The sequence below is a fragment of the Eubalaena glacialis genome, chromosome 19 (assembly GCF_028564815.1).
Source record: "Eubalaena glacialis isolate mEubGla1 chromosome 19, mEubGla1.1.hap2.+ XY, whole genome shotgun sequence".
NCBI lineage: Eukaryota > Metazoa > Chordata > Mammalia > Artiodactyla > Balaenidae > Eubalaena > Eubalaena glacialis.
Genome location: NC_083734.1, coordinates 41818985 through 41841625, shown reverse-complemented (window position 1 = coordinate 41841625; position 22641 = coordinate 41818985). Strand labels below are relative to the sequence as shown.

General features: G+C 50.7%; 1 protein-coding gene across 5 annotated transcripts; it reads left to right on the top strand.

The window, feature by feature from the left end:
- The first annotated feature begins 258 nt into the window (after positions 1-258).
- CD300LG (CD300 molecule like family member g) lies at positions 259-11131 on the top strand. 5 transcript variants are annotated; one of them, XM_061175867.1, is made up of 6 exons: positions 259-367; positions 1298-1624; positions 2065-2455; positions 3145-3257; positions 5781-5833; positions 9821-11131. In XM_061175867.1, exons 1-6 carry the CDS (start codon positions 325-327, stop codon positions 9953-9955), a joined length of 1062 nt encoding a protein of 353 aa, XP_061031850.1. In that variant the 5' UTR covers positions 259-324; the 3' UTR covers positions 9956-11131. The 5 variants fall into 5 exon arrangements, with proteins under 5 accessions (XP_061031850.1, XP_061031854.1, XP_061031853.1 ...); XM_061175871.1 differs by having other exon boundaries at positions 2371-2455; positions 9821-11130; XM_061175870.1 differs by having other exon boundaries at positions 2281-2455; positions 9821-11130.
- The last annotated feature ends 11510 nt before the right edge of the window (positions 11132-22641 follow it).

Genomic DNA, 22641 nt, shown 5'->3' with positions numbered 1-22641 from the left:
CTATTTTCCCACCCAGATTCATGGACTCCCTGAATTCTACACACAGGCCCTCTGGGGTGCACGGCTGGGGGCACGGTTAAGACCCCCTGAAAGGGCATGGGTTTGGGAGAAGCGCTCGGTGGGTTTTCGGGTGTGGGTCGCCGTGAACCAAGGGTAAGTACTGAAGGGAACAGCAGAGGCGCCTCCCCCGGTTGGGGGGACCCACACGGCCCCTCCCTTCCCTTCCTTCTCTCGATCTCGCCTCTGGAGGAAGTTAAAGTCCCGCGTGGCCCGGAGAGGAACTCCCCGCTCCCGGCGTGCACTCCCGCTTGGCCAGCGCTCACCATGCGGCCCCTCGTCCTGCTGTGGGGCTGCCTCGTGCTCCCAGGTGAGATGGGGGGCGGGGATGGAGGGATGTGGGGCTTATCCCCAACGTCCTTATTGCTTATCCTTATTGCCCGTTGGGTCTGCAAGAGAGAGGACCTCCTGAACCTACATTTCCTTGTGGGGGTGACCCAGCCCAGCCGCCTGATCCTTCCAGGCTTCACCCCACCCCATTCGTCCTTAGCCCTCAGAGGGTGCGGGCACTTGCTGTTTCTGGAACCCAGAGCCAGGTCTTCCCCCAGACCTGTGGGCTCCAGACCCTTCATGTCCAAGTGGCTGTGAGAGTACCTTTACCTCTTTTGTCTTCATTTCCTAACTCTGTGCCAGCCTGGGGGCAGACAAGACGCCCCTTATTTAATGTTGCCCCATTAAACTCAGCAAGTATTTCTTGAACCTCTGCTGTACCACTCACAACAGCCCCGAGAGATAAATTATCCTGTTTCATCAATCCACAAGCCTGCTTTTCTTTTTTTTCTTTCTTTCGTTTTTTAACCTTTTAACATAAAAAATTAGGATGCATCTTATAACTGATGCCAGTTGTTCAAATGACAGTGTTTTTTTCTTAATGTTGTATAAAATTACGGTGACTCTTACATACGACAGCATCTTAATTCAATGAAATAGGACATTGTCATCATCTACAGGTGAGAAAACTCAGAGGGGTCAAGCAATTTCCCCAGGGTCACACAGCTACTAAGCGGCAGTGCTGGGATTCAAACTCTGGGCTGTCTGAATCTAGATCTTCCCCATCACCAGCCTTCAATATGCCAGGCTTAGGGAAACAGCAACAGTCCTGTCCCAAGGTCCCTCGGTGGCAGAGTACCAGCTCCTACCAGGGCTGCCCCAAGAAGGGGGTGACTGAGGAAAGCCTTCTGGTCTTGATCCTGGTACTTGAATCAGGGAATTCCAACCTTCACCCCTGCTGTGGTTTCAGGTTGTGGAGCCCTGGTGGGCCCGAAGGAGATCAGCGGCTTTGAAGGTGGCACCGTGTCCCTGCAGTGCACCTACGGGGAAGAGCTGAAGAAGTACAAGAAATACTGGTGCCGGGAGAGCGGGTTCTTGATCTCCCGCTGCTCTGGGACTGTCTACTCTGGAGAATATGGCCAGGAAGGCAGGGTGTCTGTCCACGACAACCCCCGGCAGCTGAGGTTTGAGGTGGTCCTGAGGAACCTCACCCTGAAGGACATGGGGCAGTACTGGTGTGGGGTCAAAAGAGTGGGCTTCGATAAGACTTTCTCGGTTTCTTTGCTCGTCTTTCCAGGTAACAAATGTCCCTCCTTCCCTGGGAGGGGTTCAGGGTCATGGAGGTGGGGGCTGGAGGATGGCACCTCCCCACAATAAAGGACAGGCTGCAGCTCAAATGGGGGGGGAGCTGAGAGCCACGCACAGGTTTGGGGTGTTCCTGAGATATGACCTGCTTGCTCAAAATGGCTTCCTCAAGGCCTCTGTTTGAGGTGTAGCTGGGGAAGTTCTGAGAAATTGGTCCTGGGGAGATTAGGGTTCAGGGGTCAAGGGTCAGAGGTCTGGGAATGCTGGGAAGCGAGGATCAGGGAAGGTGCTGAGGCATTGCTTTTGGACTTGTAGCTTCTGCTGGTCTCCACCTGACAGTCACCACAGCCAAGCTGGGGAAGACAGGGACAGAGGCCTCTCCATTCACAGGGACCTCCCCATCCGAGTGTGCAGCAACCTCTCCGTATGCAGGGACCTCTCCTCACCCGGCAACCTCTCCATTTGCCAGGACCTCTTCTCACCCAGCAACCTCTCCGTATGCAGGGACCTCTCCTCACCCGGCAACCTCTCCATTTGCCAGGACCTCTTCTCACCCAGCAACCTCTCCGTATGCAGGGACCTCTCCTCACCCGGCAACCTCTCCATTTGCCAGGACCTCTTCTCACCCAGCAACCTCTCCGTATGCAGGGACCTCTCCACATGCAAGGACCTCTCCGTATGCAGCAGCCCTTCCAAATGCAGGGACCTCTCCTCACCCGGCAACCTCTCCTCCTGCAGGGATCTCCCGCCAAGCCACACAGCTGGACTCCACCTCAACAGAGGACACCAGTTTTGTCCCCAGCAGAAGCAGTTCCAAGCCCAGGTGAGCCCCAGGAGACAAAGGCCACCTTTTCAGGTCATCACTAAACCATAAGGTGCCCCTGAGCGAATAAGAACCCAATACTCCTTCCTCTGGGAGAACACAGCTTCTTGTCGTGGCCGCAGACATGCAGAGAGGGCAGATCCAGCCCCCATCCCACCCCCTACCCAGCAGGGCCCTGGAGCAGTGAACGACCTACATTACGGGGGCCAGCAGCCCTTTTGCCTTGGACATGCAGGCCCACCCAAGGTGAAGGGTCCACCATGGCCCCAGTCCCCAGCTCGCTCCCTTTCCGGCTTCAGGGACAGCCACCCCAGTTCAGTAGCTCTTGTTTGTGCACTTTACACTGGGCCCTGTGCTAAGCAGGAAACTGTGGAACCAAACAATGTGATGTTTTCTTACCCAACTGGAGTCCCAGCCTGAAGGACTGGCTCTTGGGTCTTTATATATAACTGCCCTCCATTGCTGGTGGCCAGGTAACCACTCACAGGTTCAGACCCAGCTGAAAGTGCCTCCTGGGGCTGGCGATGGGGGCTGAGGTCCCTTCCATTGGGACTAACCAGATGTTGTGGTCCCTGGTACCCTCTGACCTCCTTGGGAGAGATGAGGGATATGACTGGGACTCAGAATAAGAATGCCCAGTGTGCCGCCATCTGGTGACAGCCACCAGACTCCTTCCATCTCGCCCGCAGGGTGTCCATCCCGATGACCCGCATGTTGGCCCCGGTCCTGGTGCTGCTGGCCCTTCTGCTGGCCACAGGCCTGGCCGCCCTCGGCAGCTACGTGCTCCAGTGGAGGAAGAAAGGTGAGCAGTGTAGACGGGAGGGGTGAGAGGCTGTCAGCCAGGGGCCTCGCTGAGACCCACAGTCCCCCCACCGCCCCAGAGAGACCTCGCGGGCCTCAGTGTATGCGTCCGAGACTTGGGCATCAGGAGCCCTGCTCCTCTTTTCTGAGAGACCCGCAGGGCCATCCACACTAAGCACAAGCAATTCAAATGGGGGAGCAAGAGACTGGGGGGCTCTCATCTTGCTCTGGTCTGTCCGACCAAGCTCATCAGCCGCTTCTCTCCCTGTTGATCCCAGTGAATCCATGTCCAGTCTCTGTAGGTTCTGCTTCTTGTACGAGGACTGATTACAGGGGGAAGTGCAGGCCTGAGCACTTGAACTTGAGCAGGATGTGCGTTATGGCCCTGCACCTGCCGCTGGGTCTCTAGAGGTGCTCAGCTCCTTTCAAGGCTTGGCGTCAAATTCCAGCTCTGCCACTTTTTAGCTGTGTGACCTTGCGTAAGTCATCTAACTTCCCTGAGCCTCAGCTTCCTCAGATATATGCCCAATAGAAATAGAATAGAAGCCACACGTGTGATTTAAAATTCCTTAATAGTCACACGAAAAAAAGAAGAAACTAGTGAAGTTAATTCTAATGATACACTTTATTTAACATGATATATCCAAAACATTATCATTTCAACATGGAATCAATATAAAGATATTAATGAGGACTTCCCTGGTGGCACAGTGGTTAAGAATCCGCCTGCCAATGCAGGGGACACGGGCTCGAGCCCTGGTCCGGGAAGATCCCACATGCCGCGGAGCAACTAAGCCCGTGTGCCACAACTACTGAGTCTGCGCTCTAGAGCCTGCAAGCCACAACTATTGAACCCACGTGCCACAACTACTGAAGCCCGTGTGCCTAGAGCCCGTGCTCCGCTACAAGAGAAGCCACCGCAATGAGAAGCCTGCACACCACAACGAAGAGTAGCCCCCGCTCACCGCAACTAGAGAAAGCCCGCGTGCAGCAATGAAGACCCAACGCAGCCAAAAATAAATAAATAAATGAATACATTTATTAAAAAAAAAAAAAAGATACTAATGATACACATTCTACATTCATTTTTTCCTATTGAGTCTTTCAACCCCAGTGTAATTCAGAGTAGTCACATTTCTGGTGCTCGATGGCCGTGTGTAGCGCCCGTGGTGGATGGCACAGATTAAGAGGGTTTAACTGAAATAACAGTAATGGGAGCTGCCTTGTGCCCGGCGCTGTGGTGTGGCTTATGTTGTTTTTATCTCCTTTAATCTCCTCAATACTGTCGAGTTAGGAACTACTTATTACAACACCTACAAATACCCCCAATTTACAGGGCAAGAAACTGAGGCACAGAGTGGTTAAGCAGCTTGCCCTGTGTTTGTGGAGCTGGAAAGCGGTAGAACCGGGAAGCCAACTTTGCAAACTGGCAATGTTGTCCCAGCGCTGGTGGCCATGGTGGGGAACGCTGGGCCTGCTACCTGACTCCCCTCTGTGTGGCCCCCAGTCACTGCTTAGGAAACCCCTCTGTGTGCTTTGCCCACGTCCCTAGGCCCCCTCTGAGGAGTCGGGAGGAGCACACAGGGTGAGAACGTTCCCATCACAACCTCAGAGCCTCTTAGCACCTTGCCTCTCCAATTGTGGTCCCCAGCTGGCAGCAGCAACATCCCCTGGTAGCCTGTTAGCGACTCAGACTCTCAGGCCCCAACCTCAGCCTACTGAATTAGAATCTGCATTTGAATAAAATTTCCCAGGCTCCTGTACACACATTGAGATTTAAGAAGCAACGACCTTGGCATACAGGATCACTTCCCTAGCCAGTTTCTGGCCCACGCGAGGGGATTTCCATGTACCAATCTCAAAAGTCCAGGTCACTGCCGAGGTGCTGGGGTTCTCGGCCCAATCAGCTTGCCAGCTCCCTCTGGGAAGCCCCAGGTGCAAGGAATCCAGTCCACCTATGTGGGAGCAGCTGCAGGCCACTCCCGGCTACTCCTGGCTTCAAGGTGCTCCTTCTCTTGCAGGAAGGGGGACCCCTTCCAGGGCCCGAGAGTGGGCTCTTGTCTAACACTCGGAAATGAATTGTCTGAGGAGACACACGTGCTGACAAAGCAAGAGACTTTATTGGGAAGGGGCGCCCGGGTGGAGGGCAGGAGGGTAAGGGAACCCAGGAGAACTGCTCTGCCACGTGGCTCGCAGTCTCGGGTTTTACGGTAATGGGGTTAGTTTCCGGGTTGTCTCTGGCCAATCATTCTGACTCAGGGTCCTTCCTGGTGGCCCACGCATCACTCACCCAAGATGGATTCCAGCGAGAAGGATTCTGGGAGGTTGGTAGGACATATGGACTGGAGTCTCCGCTCTCCTTTTGACCTTTCCCGAATTCTTCCAGTTGGTGGTAGCTTGTTAGTTCTGCATTCCTTACCAGGACCTCCTGTTTAAGATAACTCATGCAAGTGGTTACTAACAGGCCTGGCCAGGGTGGGCGGTTTCAGTCAGTGGTTCCCTTAACACTTCTGGTCTCTTTCAGCTCAACTGGCCATGGAGACACCGAGGAAGGAGAAGGTCCATCTCTCCCACTTGGTAAGGAAAGAGGCAAGTCCAAGCTCAGATCCCTGTGGGTCCAGAAGTCAGGACTCCCAGGCCCTGCCTCTCCGTCTCCCTGCCTGGTCCTCCACGGCTGACCTCAAGGCAGGACTTGCTTCCCACATCCAGGGAATCTGTGTGAGCCCCGAGATCAGCCCTTCAGGCTGCCCTCCTCACCCAGACTTCCCACCGGGTGCCAGCGGGGCTCTGCTCCAGGCCCAAGGCCCTCTTCCCATCCCCCCTTTAAGAATCAGAGAACATTGGAGCTGGCTCCACAGGGGGGCTTTGATATCATCTAGTCCAGCCTTTGTCTAAATTTGGTGCAAAATCCCTTATGGAACACCTTGGGGGGGGGCGGCTATTAGAAATACACTCTCCTTGACATCAGTCCCAGCCAGAATCTCTTGGGGTGGGGGCCAGGAACCTGAAATTTAAACGCTGCCCTGGGGGATTCTGATAGCACACCAGAATGTGACTACCAGTAGACTCTAGTCTGCTTTTGCAGAAGAGAGAACTGAGGCCCAGAAAGGGAAAAAGTCTTGCCCAAGGTCACACAGCAGGCTGTGGCCCAGATAGAGAGCAGGATCCAGAGCTCTCGACTCCCATCTCTCCTCTTTCCATAACACCCTTCTCTGAGCTTTCGTTGGCTCTGAGACCAAGGTGGTGTGGCTACCTTGACAGTCGGGCTGCGGGTGGTGCTCTGGAGACCGGGGGACAGAAAGAATGGGGGTCCCTGAGCCCATCATCCTGGAGAGAGGAAGCTGCCCTGAGTCTACCTGCTGCTGGGCCCTTCCCTGACCCCTGCAAAGAGAGACCCTCTTCCCACACCAGCACTCCTACGGAGAGAGTCACTGCTTAGGAAACCGAAGCCCCATCTGCCTCGCCAACCACCCCCCCACCGCCCCAGCCTCTCCTTCCTCAGCTGTTTACTGAGATGCCTCTACCCTGATTCCCTTAAACACTGGAGCAGGAAAGGGGGGCTGCCATTGCCTTCTTTCCTGGCGCCAGCAGGGACAAAACACTCAGGCCCGATCCCCCTAGGGAGGGGCTGTGGTGGGATGGGGTACTGGGCCTTCCTTCACTTAGGAAGCAGCTGTTGTTATCTCAGGAAGCTCAGCAAGACCAAAGGGGTGGACGGGAGTGAGGGAAAGGTCATGGAGACAGATGGAGGGGCAGCCACGGCCACTGCCAGGGCCCTCCTCCTGGCTCGGCGTCCTGGGGCTCACCCCTCCCCCAACTCCGGAAGTGGGGCTGGGCTCGGAGGGAGAACCTCCATGCCTTGCTACCGTTTTTCTAGTGCCTAGAAGTAGAGGCTCTCATATAGATCTCGTATAGTCAACAACCCAGAAAATGCCTCCACGCTCACTGGAACAGCCCAGGGTCCACTGCGTGGGCAGAGGGACCGTTGAGAGATGCAGACTCCCCCCTGGACAGAGAGTAGTGGTCCTGGCCACAGCCTACATGTATGGTTTGCTCTCTGCCCCCTGAGGTTCTTTCCTCAAATTCTGTCACCCTTGAGAAGGTGACACTTCTGCAGCTGTTGGTGGTCAGTGGTCAGCAGTGGCTGGGTTTTGACCAAATCACAAAGCTGTCAGTATGGGATTCATGGGAAATGGACCTGATGTCAGGAGTTCTCTGGTCCAGCCCCAGCTCTGCCATGTCCTCCCCACAGGCAGGCTGGGACGCACGAGGGCCGTGAGTGACAGCATTTGTGAATTCTCCCTCCCCCTCCCCTATTCCTTCAGGCCCTCATCCCCCCAGTCACATCTCACCTGAGGAATTCTGTTCTGACTCTTACCTTGTCCCAGTAAAACTGAAGGTGTCACCAGAGGTGGCTCAAACACCTACCTCTGCCCCCATCTCCCACACCTCGGGTATTGATAGAAGCAGGGGCCCAGTTAGTAGACAAGGGACACTGCCACAAAGAGAAGTGTGCAGGACGCCCTGCCAGGATGGCAGCATAGTGTAAGAAAGAGTCTGAGACCAAAGAATCACAAATACAAGGCCCAGCTCAGCCACTCACCAGCTGTGTGACTTCTGGCAAGTTACATCACCGCTCTGAGCCTCGGCTTCCCCATCTCACGAGACTGTGGTTAGGAACAAGTGAGATGAGACACCTCGTAGTTATCCAGAAAATCGGAGCTTCTTTCCTCGGCTTCGGTGCCTATCAGGCCAGGGGTTTGTTGGCCGGGCCACCTCAGGGCAGCTGTGCTGTTAAGAGACATGGCTGGGGCCCTTGGCCAGCTCCAGCCTCCGCTCTGCTCAGCTGCTGGGCAAGGGAGCAGGAGATGGAGGGGCCCGGCATTCTGACCTGAGGACCCATGGGAGCAGCTGAGCCCAGGTCAGGAGATGGGCTTCCGCACTCGCTCTGGACTACCCACATCTCTTCCCTGGGCCTCGGTTTTCTCATCTGATCAGGGAGGGATTGCTCAGACCCATGATCCCTAAAGAATTCTTCCTGTGCTGTTTGTTATTTGGTGAATCTTTGAGGTGTCCAACTTTGCTCTCTCCGGGCCTATTACAAAGAACCTGCAGCCTGCACATTCTTCCTGCTTCAAGGATAGAAATAATAATCATGGAAACAAATTAATCATTCCAGGAGTTCCCAGTTTTTGAGTGATAAAACATTATCAGAAATATTTATTATAACCCTAAGGGAAAAATTTCTATCCCCGTTTTACAGCTTGGGAAACTGGACCTCAGAGAAGTTAGGTGGCTCGCCCAAGGTCACACTGAGACATAGTAAATTGGCCATAAGGACTCCGACTCTGCAATCCACCCCCCTGCCTTTCCCTCCTCCTGCTCCGGCTTGCGGACCATCCCTGCTGCCAAGAACAGGCTGTTCTGACTGAGTCTGTGTTTTAGCCACTGGGGAACAGCTGGGTCCCAGCGTATGCTGTGATCGACCTTGCAGGGCCCACTGGGCCTCCTGCCAGCCCCAAGCCCTCTGCCAGCCCCAACGTGGAGATCCGGTGCCTGAGCCAGGTGTGGACAGAGGGCTCTGGGGGTCTGGAGCCACCTAGCCTGGCTCCACTCAGACAATGCAAGGAAGTGGGGGAGGTCTCTGCCCTCAGCATCCACCCACCTCCCCCATCATAACCAGACCTTAGACCATTTCACCCAGGAAGCCAGGGCTCCTGACCTCACATCCTCATTTCTTCTGATCCAGAAAATTCTTGAATAGCATGGTGGGAGTGACAGCTTAAAGAGTTCTGAGGTGGCAAGATTCCTACATCTGCAGCCAGAACCGGGCCTGAGGCCATGAGGTTGATCTCCCAGGGAGTGGGGGCCTGGGGGGGGGGATGAATCAAAGCCTGGGGGTTCTGGGAAAAAGGAGTGGTTAGTCCTGTGTCCCCCAGATGGACAGGCCCAGAATGTGCAGAAAAGGCTGGGCTGGACCCAGCAGCTACCTGGAGAGCCCCCGAGCCAGGCTGTGCTTTTCAACCCCTACTGTTGTCTTTACAGACTTCAAAGGAAGACGAAGCCTCGTGGCAGACCCCTGAGGGAGACATGACCCCAGGCCCTCCCCTCCCCGTGTCTGGGGACGAGCCAGACTTTTCTAAGTTCATCTCAGTCTAGCCGCCTAACGCCCTCCGTGAATCTCTGGAAGGGCTGAATTTGCGCTAACTTGGATAAGTTTTCTGCTACGGCTTCAGAGTCCTCCTGCCAGAGTCCAGGGCTCTCCTCCACCCTCCCCAAGCTTTCCTCCTGCATGCCCCAGCTGACCCGGAAGGCTTCGTCAGCACTGGAACCTGGAGTGGTGGCTTCACGGTTCCAGCTGGAGACGGGGACCTCCCCAAGATGGTCACATTCCTGGGCAAAGCGTGCAGCCACTGGACCCTCAAGGGGCCAGGCAGGGCTCAGGGGGTCTGGTCTGAGTTTGTATCTGCTACGGGAACTCCCCTGGGCCTGGGTGCCCAGTCACAGGCCGCTCCTAACTCCCCCTCCAGACCCCACCTTCTCTTCCCTTCCTTCCATCTTCAGACTCAAGGTCAAGTTCTCCTACATAAGCTGGTGAGGAGGAGGGAGACTGCTGGGTTAGACCGGATTCTGATTTCTCAAAGCCGGGCTGTGAACCTCCTGCATCCCAGTCCTTCAGGAAGCTGGTTAAAAAGATAATTCCTGGGCCCCATCAAGAACTACCAAAACGGAACTTCCCTGTTGGCACAGTGGTTAAGAATCTGCCTGCCAACACAGAGGACACAGGTCAGATCCCTGGTCCGGGAAGATCCCACATGCCGCAGAGCAACTAAGCCCATGCTCCACAACTACTGAGCCTGCGCTCTAGAGCCCACGAGCCACAACTACTGAGCCCATGCACCACAACTACTGAAGCCCACGCGCCTAGAGCCCGTGCTCTGCAACAAGAGAAGCCACTGCGATGAGAAGCCTGCGCACCGCACCGAAGAGTAGCCCCCGCTCGCCGCAACTAGAGAAAGCCCGCGCGCGGCGACGAAGCCAAAAATAATTTAAAAAAAAAAGAACTACCAAAACCATCTCTGAGGCTGGGCCCGGGACTCTGCATTTCTAACAAGTGCCCTGGTGATTCTAACTCTTGAGTTTGTGCACCAGTGGGCTGGTTGAGCTCTCAGGCCCCTCCAGTTTAGAGAGTCTACATTTGGTGTGTGGAGTCTCCCCCCTGCCCCCTATAGGGCCTACTCTGCCCATGACACCATGACCCAGCTGGGGGCTTTCCTGGACCTGCCCGAGTCCAGGCCCAGGTCAAGTGCACATTGGAAGGGGTGAGCCCAGGACTGGCGGGGAGTGGTTGTCTTTCTGATCTCCCTACCCAGCCATGCATTCCAGGCTTTGGAAGGAGGATGGAAAAAAGCACATCTCCTTCCTTGTCAAGAAAGGGTTGACTACCTGTGGGTTCTGAGAGCTGGGGAAGGGGTAGGAAAACACAGGGTACAGGTGGAGGTGGGTATCTAAAAGGGAGGAGGGAGGGGACAGTGCAGGACCCTAAGGGGAACCTGACGGTGACCTGGAGTTTGGTCCCCTGGAGTGGGCGGACGGAAGGTAGAATAACAGAACTACTGGGTTTTTGAAAAATGAACCGGGGGCTGCTCAATATACAAAACCTAGAAAGATGGGGGGATAAAAGGAAGAAAACATATCACCCATCATCTCACCGCTACCCAAAGACAAAATTATTGCAATTTGTTGTATTTCTTTCCAGTCTTTTTTCTCCACATCACTTGCTGATGTGCTTCTACAAATTATTTTGTACATACAACTTTATATCCTGCTTTTCCCACTTAATTATTATATCATAAGCATGTTTTTGCATAGTGTTTTTACAAACCTTTTATAAATTCAATGTTGATCAGCAGCATAATATTTCAGATTGGTATGCTTCAGTTTATTTCAGTTCTCTCTCACTAGATATTTAATTTGTTTCTATTTTTGTTGTAAATAACAGCATGGTGAATCTAGGCACATAGCTTTGCCTGCGTTTGGAGATTTCTTTCAGAAGGATTTGCATATGTGGAAGCGCCAGGTCAGAGGGTGTGAACATTTCTGAAGTTACTGATACCCATTGCTGAACAGCTTTGAGAAATGGCAGTACAAGTTTCACCCCCACCAGGGCCTATCAGCCAGCATTTCTCAAAGTCCTCACCAGCCTCTGCACCCGTCCCAGTGGGTGTGGGAGGAGAAACCACCCGTAATGCCTATGGAGTGAGGGCCTAGTGGGCTGGGCAAGGTGGAGCCGGTCTGAAGATGCAAGGGAAACTCACCAGAAGGTGACAGCCAGTTCCCCGGGGGATGAAGTAGTGAGCACTTTTTACCTTCTCTGAGTGGAAAGGGAGACCCGAGTCTGAGCTCTAGGGACTCTGCCCAGGATCTGGGTACAGTGTGTGCCCAGATGTTGGGGGAAGTAGGAATTAGCAAGTTTCAGGTGGTCTCAGAGAGACCCCAGAAGTTCCTCCAAAGCAGGCTTCCCCCATGAGAAATCCCTCAGCTGGAGGCTGGTGAGAACAGGGGCTTCTCAGAAGGGAAAGGAACTTCCTGTCCTCTCAGCCTGTCACCTACAGCAGCCAGAGCTTTTGGGGGACCAGGAGTGGTCAGCTGGGTCATCCCAGTCCCACCCCTTGCCTGATTTCAGACCATGTGCCTGCTAAAGAGATCTATGTCTTTTGTGAAGCAGAGCTCTCTCCAAGGCAGCCTAGGATTGGCATCCACTGGATTCCAAGTTTCCATGGATTTATTAGATACTCAAGCATCCTTCACAGACCCTGGCACACTGTCCTAGCTCCCAGTGCTGCCACAGTGCTGGCCCAGCGCCACCCTCCTGGCCAGGGGAAGAAGTCTACTCCCTCGCCAGCTGCCACTCTGCAGTCCCCCATCTTGATACACCTTGGTTTTATATTTGTACACCCACATCTTCGGCTCTGCGACCTTGTGTACCTATGAGAGGCCCTTGAACAAAAGAATTGCAATAAGCTGCTGCTCACCCATCCCAAGAGCAAGGGTTTCCAGCCTGGGAACTTGCTGAGAGGTAAAAATTAGGGGAACATCAGCATTGCTAAAGTTCTGTTTTGCCAAATTGGGATATTAGCTATAATAATAAACTACCCTTTATCCTCCCATTAGTTTCTTTTAAAGAAATATTTTAACACCAAAGAGAGTGTTGATGGGAATATGAATGTTTTAAGATAGTCCTTCCCTAATTGACCCCTAGACAAAGAATTGGATGTTATGAGCCTAATCCACTGAAGCCTATTGAAGAGAGATTTTCTACAATCTTTTGGTTACAAAAGGGGAAGAGTGGGGGAGGGATAAATTAGGAGTTTGGGATTAACAGATACGCACTACTACATAGAAAAGAGATAAACAACAAGGACCTACCATATAGCACAGGGAACTATATTCAGTATCTTGTAATAACTTAGAATGGAAAAGAAACTGAAAAAGTATATATATATGTTTTTCATAGAGACCCTTTACCAGGTTGAGAAATTTCCCTTCTAGTCCTAGTTTACTGAGCTTTTTTAAATCAGAAATTGATGTTGATTTTATCAATGATTTTTCAACAACTATTGAGATGATTATATGTTTTTTCTTTTTTAATCTGCAAATATGACTCTATTCTTTGATTTTCTAACATTAAGCCAACGGGGTTAACTTGACTTGGTCATTACTGGTATGTAGTTTTCTTTTCTTGTTAAGTTCTCTGCCTGGTTTTGGTATCAGGGTAAGCTGAGAAGTGATCCCTTCTCTTCAATTTTCTGGAAGAGTTTGTGTAGAACTGGTAATATTTCTTTTTCATATGTTTGGTAGACTTTGTCAGTGAAGGCATCTGGGCCTAGAATTTTCTTTGTAGGAAGGTACAAACTAGACATTATTGTTAATTGCTATTTTACACAGACAATGTTTACTTAGATTCTTACATTTCAGATTTTCTTTTTAAAAAGTCACGTTAGTGGTAAACTCTGTCAGTTTTTATCTGAAAAGCTCTACTTCATCAAAATTCTTGAAAGAGTTTTGCTGGGTATACAATTCTAGGTTTACAGCCATTCTCTCTCAGCATTTTGGAAATACTATTGTTTTGTCTTCTAGCTGTAAGTGTTGTTGTTGAGAAGTCTGCTGTCAGACTGAGTGATGTGATCTTTTTTCTCAGACTGCTTTCTACTTGTACTGGTGTTCTTCAGTTTTACTCCTGACCATGAGTAAATTTTTCTTGTTTGGTGTAAATCCTTACATCTGTGGATTCATGCCTTTCATCAGTTCTGGAAAATTCTCTTCAAATATTTACCTATACTCCATTCTTTTTAATGTCTCCATTGACCAGGATAAAATTTTTTTAGACCTGATCTTTATAACTGCCATATCTCTTACCCTCTCTTTCATATTTCCCTTCTCCTTATCTCTGTTCTTCATTCTATATAATTTCTTCAGCTCTATCTTCTAGTTTAGTACTTCTTAAACTTGAAAATGCCTATTAAATACCAAGGAATCTTGTTAAACTGCAAATCTGATGCAGTAGTTCTGGATGGGGCCTGAGAGCTGCATTTCTAACAAGCTCCCAGGCTGATGCTGCTGCTAATCCAAGGACCATACTTAGGGGAGCAACTTTCTGGTTCATTCATCTCTTTTCAGTTGTGTTTGATTTGCTGTTAACCCCCTCCAATTAGTTTTTGTTTTAATCATTGTATTTTTATTTCTATAAGTTCTGGATGGTTCTCCTTCAAAACTAACTGTCCATTCTAGTGTCTTGTTGCTTGTTAATTTTTGTAATGCCATCTTTTATTTCATTAAACATTTACACGCACATTGTTAGTTTACATTTTGTGCCTAATATCAGAAGTCCTTGGACATATAAATATGTTGTTGTTTATGTTGACTATTGCTCATGGTGGTCTGTTTCTCTGAATTTTGTGATCTCTTGTTGTGAGCTCATGTTTGGATGAATCTATAGAAAATCTGGGGGCTGAAATCGAGGATACCTTCCTCCAGAAACGATTTGCATTTGCTTCTGTCAGGACAGGTCCAGGATAAAGATACCAACTTGGGACCAGGTCCCTAGCTTACCAGAATCTCAGGTTATCTTACCTTGACCCTGGCTTTATGTTTAACTTACCAAATAAGATGCTAATATTGGCATTTGCCTTTAGGACAACTCCACCTTTCCTGTCCACTCACCATGCCTAAGAGGGCTGTTTTCTTTTGTTTTGTGACCTCTTTGAGATTTCCCTTCCCACAAGCCCAGCAATGCAATAAAAATTGTTTCACATAGGATCTCATTGTTTAAGAGCACAAGGTACCTTGTTCACTCTGTCTGCACTAAAACCCTGACTCCCATTTTCCAGGCACCATGTAAGGCCCTTAGATTTTTATGTAACTCTAGGGAAGGGAAGAAGCCCTCCAAAACAGGATTGAGATACACTCTGGTGAGCAGGGACTCAGGGAAAGGTTTTATTCAAGTTAGAAAAATAATGGGGTGTTTCTTACACCGGCATGTGACGAAATAAAATTCACAATCACCACATCAGAATAAAGGGTAATCCTTAAAATTAGATATATTCAGCTTAATTATAAACTACCCTCTTGTACTTAATTTTCTCACTTGCTACAGATGAAATGGTCTACAGACCAACACTTGGGTACCAATACTACACAGTATAAAGGCAGGTTTATGAGAAACTGCAGAGAGAGGAAGATCTGTTTCTGGAAGGAAAACCAAGCCCTAAAAAAAATGGGTGGAAACAGCCTTAAACACTTAGATTTTGTGAAACTGTCAGGCACTGTGCCAAGACTTGCAAACATGAAATAAGAGAGGATACAAATATAAACATCCAGGTGCTGCACTTTCTCCTCCTTAGGTGGGGATGGTGGTCAGAGGTGCACACTCATGCCTCACACCTGGCACATCTGGTTCCCACAGTGCACTGTGGCTCCAGCATGGCCTTTTTCGAGGATATTTGGCTGCTCCCATGGGCTGGACTCCCACCAACTGAAAGATGTCCTTGGTTAAGTGGGTTCAATGAACTCTCTTAATCGTCAGCTCCATCTTCTGGCAACTCTCCATACACTCTTCCTCAGGCTCGGTCTCACTTCCCAATAGCTTTTCTCCTTGATTCCTTAGCCTAAAATAATTTTCTAACTCACTCATGCCAAGAGTCCTGAAAATGTCTATCAATCTGTTATTCAGAACGATTACAGTCATTATTGAAATTAACAAGTAGATCGAAACATCCCTCTAGTTGACGGGACCCCTCCCAGGTGTGGGGCTGTAGCTGGGAGTGTTTGTGTGTGTGTTTAAAGTTTGTCTAATTTGGGCCAAATTTACCTTTATCCTTTTGTGTTGTCCCAGAAAGCTCATACTTTAAGTTGTTTCTAGATCCTTCATCATGAATTTATGCTGACGTTTGACTAAGTTAGTGGTGATAAAGAGAATGAAGCCTCTGTTCCAAACCGGTTTCAGGGTTCAAAACTTACACACACAGGGTCCACTTCCTCCATGTAAAATGACATAACACTGCATCTTATAAAGCCCTTTCCTGTTCAGAAATTCAGAGGCCATTGCCCAACTCATAAATTTTTAAGGGAAGAAAATGTCAACAGATGTCAGCTGATAGTATTCATTTGTTCAAAGAAATGGTTTTTGGTTGATATAATTGTACTAAGCCTTGTGCCAAAGGACAAGAAAGCTTGGCCTCTGCCCTCTAGGAACTCCTGGTTATGGAGGGCGGGGAGCCACATAAGCAATGACCACAGTGTCCCGAGGGGGTCCATGGGGTTCTTGGAGAGTTACATAGAAAGTGAACAGCAGGCATGTGCGACTGTGGATTTGGGTCTTGGAAAATCTCTAAGAAGTCCATCCAGGTGGAGATATGTCTCATGAGCAGTTGAAAATAGGGTTTGGGAGTCTTAATGTGTACAAGGTAACAGACGCTGTGGACCCACTGGCCCAGGAGTCTGTGTAGCAGAGAAGAAACAAGAGCTAAAGGCAGCATAACATTTCAGAGGTTGGCTTATTATATTCTCGTTTCCTCCCAGTCTTATGTCCCTCTTTGGAGAACACAGCTTTATTTTCTGCATTAAGTACAGTATATGAGGACACACCTTAGCCCCCCAGTAGGCAAAAATAGGGGCAGTATTCTAATCCGGCAAGTCTGAGTATCTTAAGTCTGGCCCTAAGCCAAGGTAGCATGACAAACTAAGGGGAGGGATGCTCCCTTACTAACTTGGAAACTTGTAAACGGAAGGTAGTGGGGAATTAGGTGATCTGTGCCTTAAGCAAAATCCCCACGACCACCACCTCCCCTCACACATGTGCACACACACTCATAGCCAGGATTCTGGAGTAGAAAAAGAAATTCAAAATCAAAAATATTACCAAAATACCAATTCCTTTTCAGTGTGCAACAAGCATTTATTCATCCACTTAGCAAACATCCCCGTATGTTTGAGAATTCGTTCCGGCATCAGCACCTCTTGGAAATGCTTTTTGATGCTCCCATGGACTGACTGAGGAGCCATTTCTTGGTGCTGCCGTAACAGCTTCTCATTACAGAGTCCTGATCAGGACCCTCTTCCTATCTGCTCCCGTAGACTCTGGGCCTCTGGATGTAGGGACCCCGCCTTGTTCAAAGGTGCTCAGTAGATAATTGTTGAATGAATACAGTAGTCCCCGCTTATCGGCGCTTTCAGTTACCCACGGGCAACCACTGTCCAAAAATATTCAATGGAAAACTCCAGAAATAAACAACTTACAAGTTTCCAATTGCGTGCCATTTTTTTAAAAAATAAATTTATTTATTTATTTATTTTTGGCTGAGTTGGGTCTTCATTGCTGTGCCCGTGTTTTCTTTAGTTGCGGCGAGCGGGGGCTACTCTTCGTTGCGGTGCGCGGGCTCTAGGCACACGGGCTTCAGTAGTTGTGGCACACGGGCTTAGTTGCTCCACAGCATGTGGGATCTTCCCGGACCAGGGCTCAAACCCGTGTCCCCTGCATTGGCAGGCAGATTCTTAACTGCTGCGCCACCAGGGAAGTCCCCAAATTGCGTGCCATTTTGATCAGAGTGATGAAACCTCTCACCGTCCCACTCTGTCCTGCCCAGGACACGCATCATTCCTTTGTCCAGCGTATTTCACCTGATAGTCACTTAGTAGCCCTCTAAGTTAGATCGACTGTCTTGCTACCACAGCGCTTTGTGTTCAAGTAACTATTATTTTACTCAGAATCGCCCCAAAGCACCAGAGAAGTGATGCTGGCAATTCGGATCTGCCACAGAGAAGCCGTAACGTGCTTCCTTTAAGGGAAAAGGTGAAAGTGCTCAACTTCAAGAGGAAAGAAAGGGAATTCCCTGGTGGTCCAATGGTTAGAAATCCGAGCTTTCGCTGTGGAGGGCCCCGTTCCATCCCTGGTCAGGGAACTAAGATCCCACAAGCCACACGGCCAAAAAACAAACAAAAAAAAAAAAAAAAAAAAGGAAAGAAAAAAATCGAACGGTGTAAGAACAAATCTATCCAGGAGACTGTGAAGAAGGAAAAAAATTTGTGCCAGCTTTGCTGTCACACCTCAAACTGCAAAAGTTACAGCCACAGGGACTTCCCTGGTGGTGCAGTGGTTGAGAATCAGCCTGCCAATGCAGGGGACACGGGTTCGAGCTCTGGTCTGATCCCACATGCCGTGGAGCAACTAAGCCAGTGCGCCACGACTACTGAGCCTGTGCTCTAGAGCCCGAGAGCCACAACTACTGAGCCCACGTGCCACAACTACTGAGGCCCTCGCTCCTGGAGCTGGTGCTCCGCAACAAGAGAAGCCATGACAATGAGAAGCCCGTGCACCACAACGAACAGTAACCCCCGCTCACCACAACTAGAGAAAGCCTGTGCGCAGCAACGAAGACCCAACGCAGCCAAAAATATAAATAAATAAATAAATTTATTTTAAAAATAATAAATAAAAAAAAAGAGTAATTGGCAACTTTCCTTACTAGATAGTAAAACAGAAGTTTCTAAAGAATTAAAACTCTGATCATGGCAATTAGGCTAGATAAACAGATCAATGGAACAAGCTAGATGGCCCTCCTTACCAGCTGGCATGGCCTGCACTTGTCTCTCCCAGAACTCTGTGGTCCCCACCAAACCCAGCCTGGAGGGAGCTGGGCCAGTGAGCTTAAGTCTAAAGGTGATGCCCTCAACCCCCTGGGTCTCTTGAGGAGCTGAATCTGGGGACGGCAAGGGAGCCCACATGATCCCTTGTGGTTCCCTTTCTTAGCCCATGTTTCTCCTCCAACAGTGCCTCCTTCCCCAAGCACAACCCTACCCCCATTTCTAATCAATCCCCCTCCATCTCTGGAAGGCAGCATGGCAGGGAAGCCTGGCTGGGAGCCAAGAGTCCAAGAGCCTGGTTCCAGCTCTGCCAACAACTTTCTGTGTGACATTGGACAAAGCCCTTGCCCCTCTAGGCCAGTCTTCCCAACTACAGTGTGATAAGAATCCTTTCTGCCCTACTAATCACATGCTACTGTGCCAAGAGGGAAAAAGGATTTAAAAAAAAACTGGCAGAATTCCTTTTAGAAATTTAACTGTCTTTATTAGGAAAAACTGATGCCAGTTTGGGACTGAAAGGAAATTCCCCCCACCGCAAAGTTATGTCCAAAATAGATGGGCAGTGGTTGGCAAACTTGGCTACACATTAGAATCATCTGGGGAGCTTGCACGCATGTATGTATGTATGTATGTATGTATGTATGTATTTATTTATTGTGGGTTTTTTCCAATTTTTTTTTTTTCAATTTATTTTTGGCTGTGTTGGGTCTCCGTTGCTCGCACGCGCTTTCTCTTGTTGCAGCGAGCTGGGCTGCTCTTGGTTGCGGTGCATGGGCTTCTCTTTGCGGTGGCTTCTCTTGTTGCAGAGCACGGGCGTGGGCTTCAGTAGCTGTGGCACATGGGCTCAGTAGTTGTGGCTCGCGGGCTCTAGAGCGCAGGCTCAGTAGTTGTGGCGCACAGGCTTAGTTGCTCCACAGCATGTGGGATCTTCCTGGACCAGGGCTCAAACCCATGTCCTGGTTAGATCCTGTTTCCTCTTCTGGAGCACCAAGAAAGACTACATTTCCCAGCTTCACTTGCAGTAATCCAGGGCCCAGTGACTAGAGAGACTGGATCCCTGAATCACTGCAAGGAGTGCCACCCAATCTCCATCAGTTGTGTTGTGAGAAAGAAATGAATCATAAAGTTGTTCAGTTGCTGAGATGTTATTCAGTTGTTCAGTTGCTAAGCTGTTAGCCTTTCCTGAACTTTGGATTTAATTGCTCTGGATTGGGGTCCAGGCAATTGTATTTTTTAACCCCACAGGCAATTTTAATGTGAGACCAGGGTTGAGAACCACTGGATTAGAACAGAATTACAAGTGTGGAGTTGCTAGGTATAGTAAAGAAATATTGAGTTTCTGGGGGTGCCCCAGGAGATGGGGAGAAAGTTGTCCAGAACTGAGAGAAAAAAGCAGGAGAGGGCCCAGAAACATGGAGGGAAGCAGGGGGACCCAAGAAGAAAAAGTTGGCCAGGAAAACATTCTATGTGCTGGGAATGGTCAAGGGACATTGCAGAATTGGGGTGTTTAATATTCAGGTCTAAATTCTCATCAGGGCTGTCAGGTGGGTGATATAAACCCCTATGGCTGCCTCCAAATCACCAGTCAAGTTAGCCCCACTCTCGTCCCTGTGTGAACGGATGCTTGGGGGGGAGTCAAAGGAAGGGGGCCAGTTCCACACCTGGTCATCACAGGGAGAAGGGAACAGCCAAAGCCCCCTCCTGAGAATCCTCAGTGAGCATTCTGGGCTCCCCTGAGGAACTCAGGTGGAAAGGAAGGCTGACCCCTCAACCACACACCCATAGTGACATCGGGGTGACATTTCAACCAGCTCTCTATGGCCCTTGTTGTTAAGCACCTAGAATCAATCCTAGCATTAGTCCTGGGAGAGGCCATGACACTTTACAGAGGATGAACTTGAGGGCCAGAGAAGCAGAGGAACCTGCCTAAGGCCACACAGCAAGTTCCAGGTGAAGCTGAGTGGATTAGCCATGGGGTCCCTGAGTCCCCTGGCCCCTGTGGATGCTCACAGACTCCTCGATACAAGCATTTAGCAAGAGCATCTTCTGGGGGGTGGGGAGCGTGGAGTGGCGAGACGGGAAATTTCAGAAGACATCACAGAACGCAAGACATGTCACTCCAGCTTCCATTCCAGAATCATCTATGCTGTGCTCCCCACTCTCAACCTTTCCCAAAGCCCTCCACCCTACCCCAGTGAAAGACAAACAGAGCCCAGAAGCTTTGCTTTCACATTTAATCAAAGAAAAAGAAAACCAATCAGAAAGAAAGCTCAAGAACTGGATGGCTGAGAGCGGGGACGGGGGAAGGACAGCTGGGCTGGGACTGAGTGTGGACAGGGGGGCAGGGTCCTATTATCTTGAGGTTCCTCAATACAAGCGTCCACAGTGGGAAGAGAGAGGATGGAGCCCGAGGGCTAACGCGGTGGGCACACACACCCATTCCAACCCAGTACGGGTCCCCGGAGTACGGCTAAGGCAGGGGAGGTAGAATGCTGTTCAGAGAGGAATAGAGACGGGAGAGGAGGGGCCCAACCCACAGGCATCACCAGAGGTGAAGGTGCCAGAATAGTAACTGGAGCTTCACCCTGAAGGGCCATGTACCAACGCTTCAGCAAGGTGCCCAGCCCCACCTCCCATCAAAGAGGATGGTCTTCTAATCAGAGCGCTTTGGAGGTTAACCAAGGGGGAGGGGGTAGCTGCCTCTATTCCCAAGTCTCCCGGGTGAGGTGGGGATGAACAAAGCACCCCATGGCCCTGGGCCAGCACGAGAACACCCCATTTTCCTCCCACTCCCAGTCCCCTTGGGTTGAGGGTGAGGGTGAAGCAAGAGAGAGCTGAATTGAGGATAAATTAAAAGAACATTGACTAAAGGGAAAAGAGGAACATAAAGTTGACTGCATAGTGGATGCAGAGCTATGCAAATGAGATGGAAGTAGACTTGACCTTTACATCTCATTTGCATATCCTAGGCAAATGCAAATGAGATCCCTAATATAATAAATATATTTCTGACTTTGTAATAAATATTCTGTTTCTTCTCCCTCCCCTTCCCTAGGAAATGGGCACACAGTGGCTCAGGGGCCAGCTTGGCTGACACTGCAGCGAAGAATGATTAGACAGAAGAACTGGGGAGCACAAAGGCTGGGGGGGTCATGGGGGTGTCCCCTACAAGGACAGGTTCACCCCAGGAAGGGTCACAGAGAAGGATGAGGGATGAGATGTCTGGGGAAGTCAAGGACAGCATACTTTTTAAAAAAGGGATTCTCCTATTTTACACAGTTGCCCTCCTCAAGGACTGGAGGGTGGCATTGAGGGTCGGTGGACAACAGGAGAGCGGAGGAAGACATCTGGGGAGGGCCGAGCCTCTGGAATCTGGGAAAAGGGTCTCATAAGAAATGGGGGGCTGATGGGGAGCCCAAAAACGGGGCCCCAAAGAGTGACCTCCAAAGCACAACAACCCTTTGCTTCCCCTCTCCAAAAACTAAGCCTGACACACACACCAGTGGCAGAAACACAGACTAGGCACCGCAGCCTGCGGAACCGTAAGCTGTGGAGACTACAGTGTGGATGGCGCCCCCTGGAGTTGTGCGGGGAGTCTGCTGGGGAGCAAACATCCTCCAAGGCCATGCCCCGTGGCCCAGCCCTCCCCTTTCCTCAGCGCCCAGGCCGCCCTCATGTGAGTGGGCACCTGGACCTGGCCACAGAGACCAAAATGGACAATGACCACGGACAGGGAGCCAAGACGCGCCCCCACCATGGGCCACAGAGGGCTGGGAGCTCTCCCGTCAGGCTCCTCGTCACAGGGCTCGGCCTCCAGCCCACCCCTGCCTGGGCTGAGCCCGCAGGCCCCTGCCGCCCTTGCCCTGCGGGGAGCAGAGCTGGCCTGTCAGGGGCACATTGGAGAAGTCTGTGGAGAGACTTCGGCAGTGAAAAGCTGTGCATGAGGGAAGGACAGGGAGCCAGCCCCGTTCCGAGGGGGCAGAGAACTGCGCTGCTCCCTGGGAGCGGCAACTGGCTGGTGCTTCGGCTCCTCCAGCCTTCAGGATGGCACCAGGCTGGCACCGCCGCCTGGGCTTGCCTAGCTGCCGGGGGGCCGCGTACACACCTGGCCACAGGGAACCAGCCTAAGGCCTGCCCCTAGGCTGCATGGGCGAGAAGTAGGAACAGCCCAGGAGTGGGGTCAGGGTGGCCAGTCCAGAGGAGAAAAAGTGACTGGCGAGAGGGGTGGGGACAGTGTACCTACT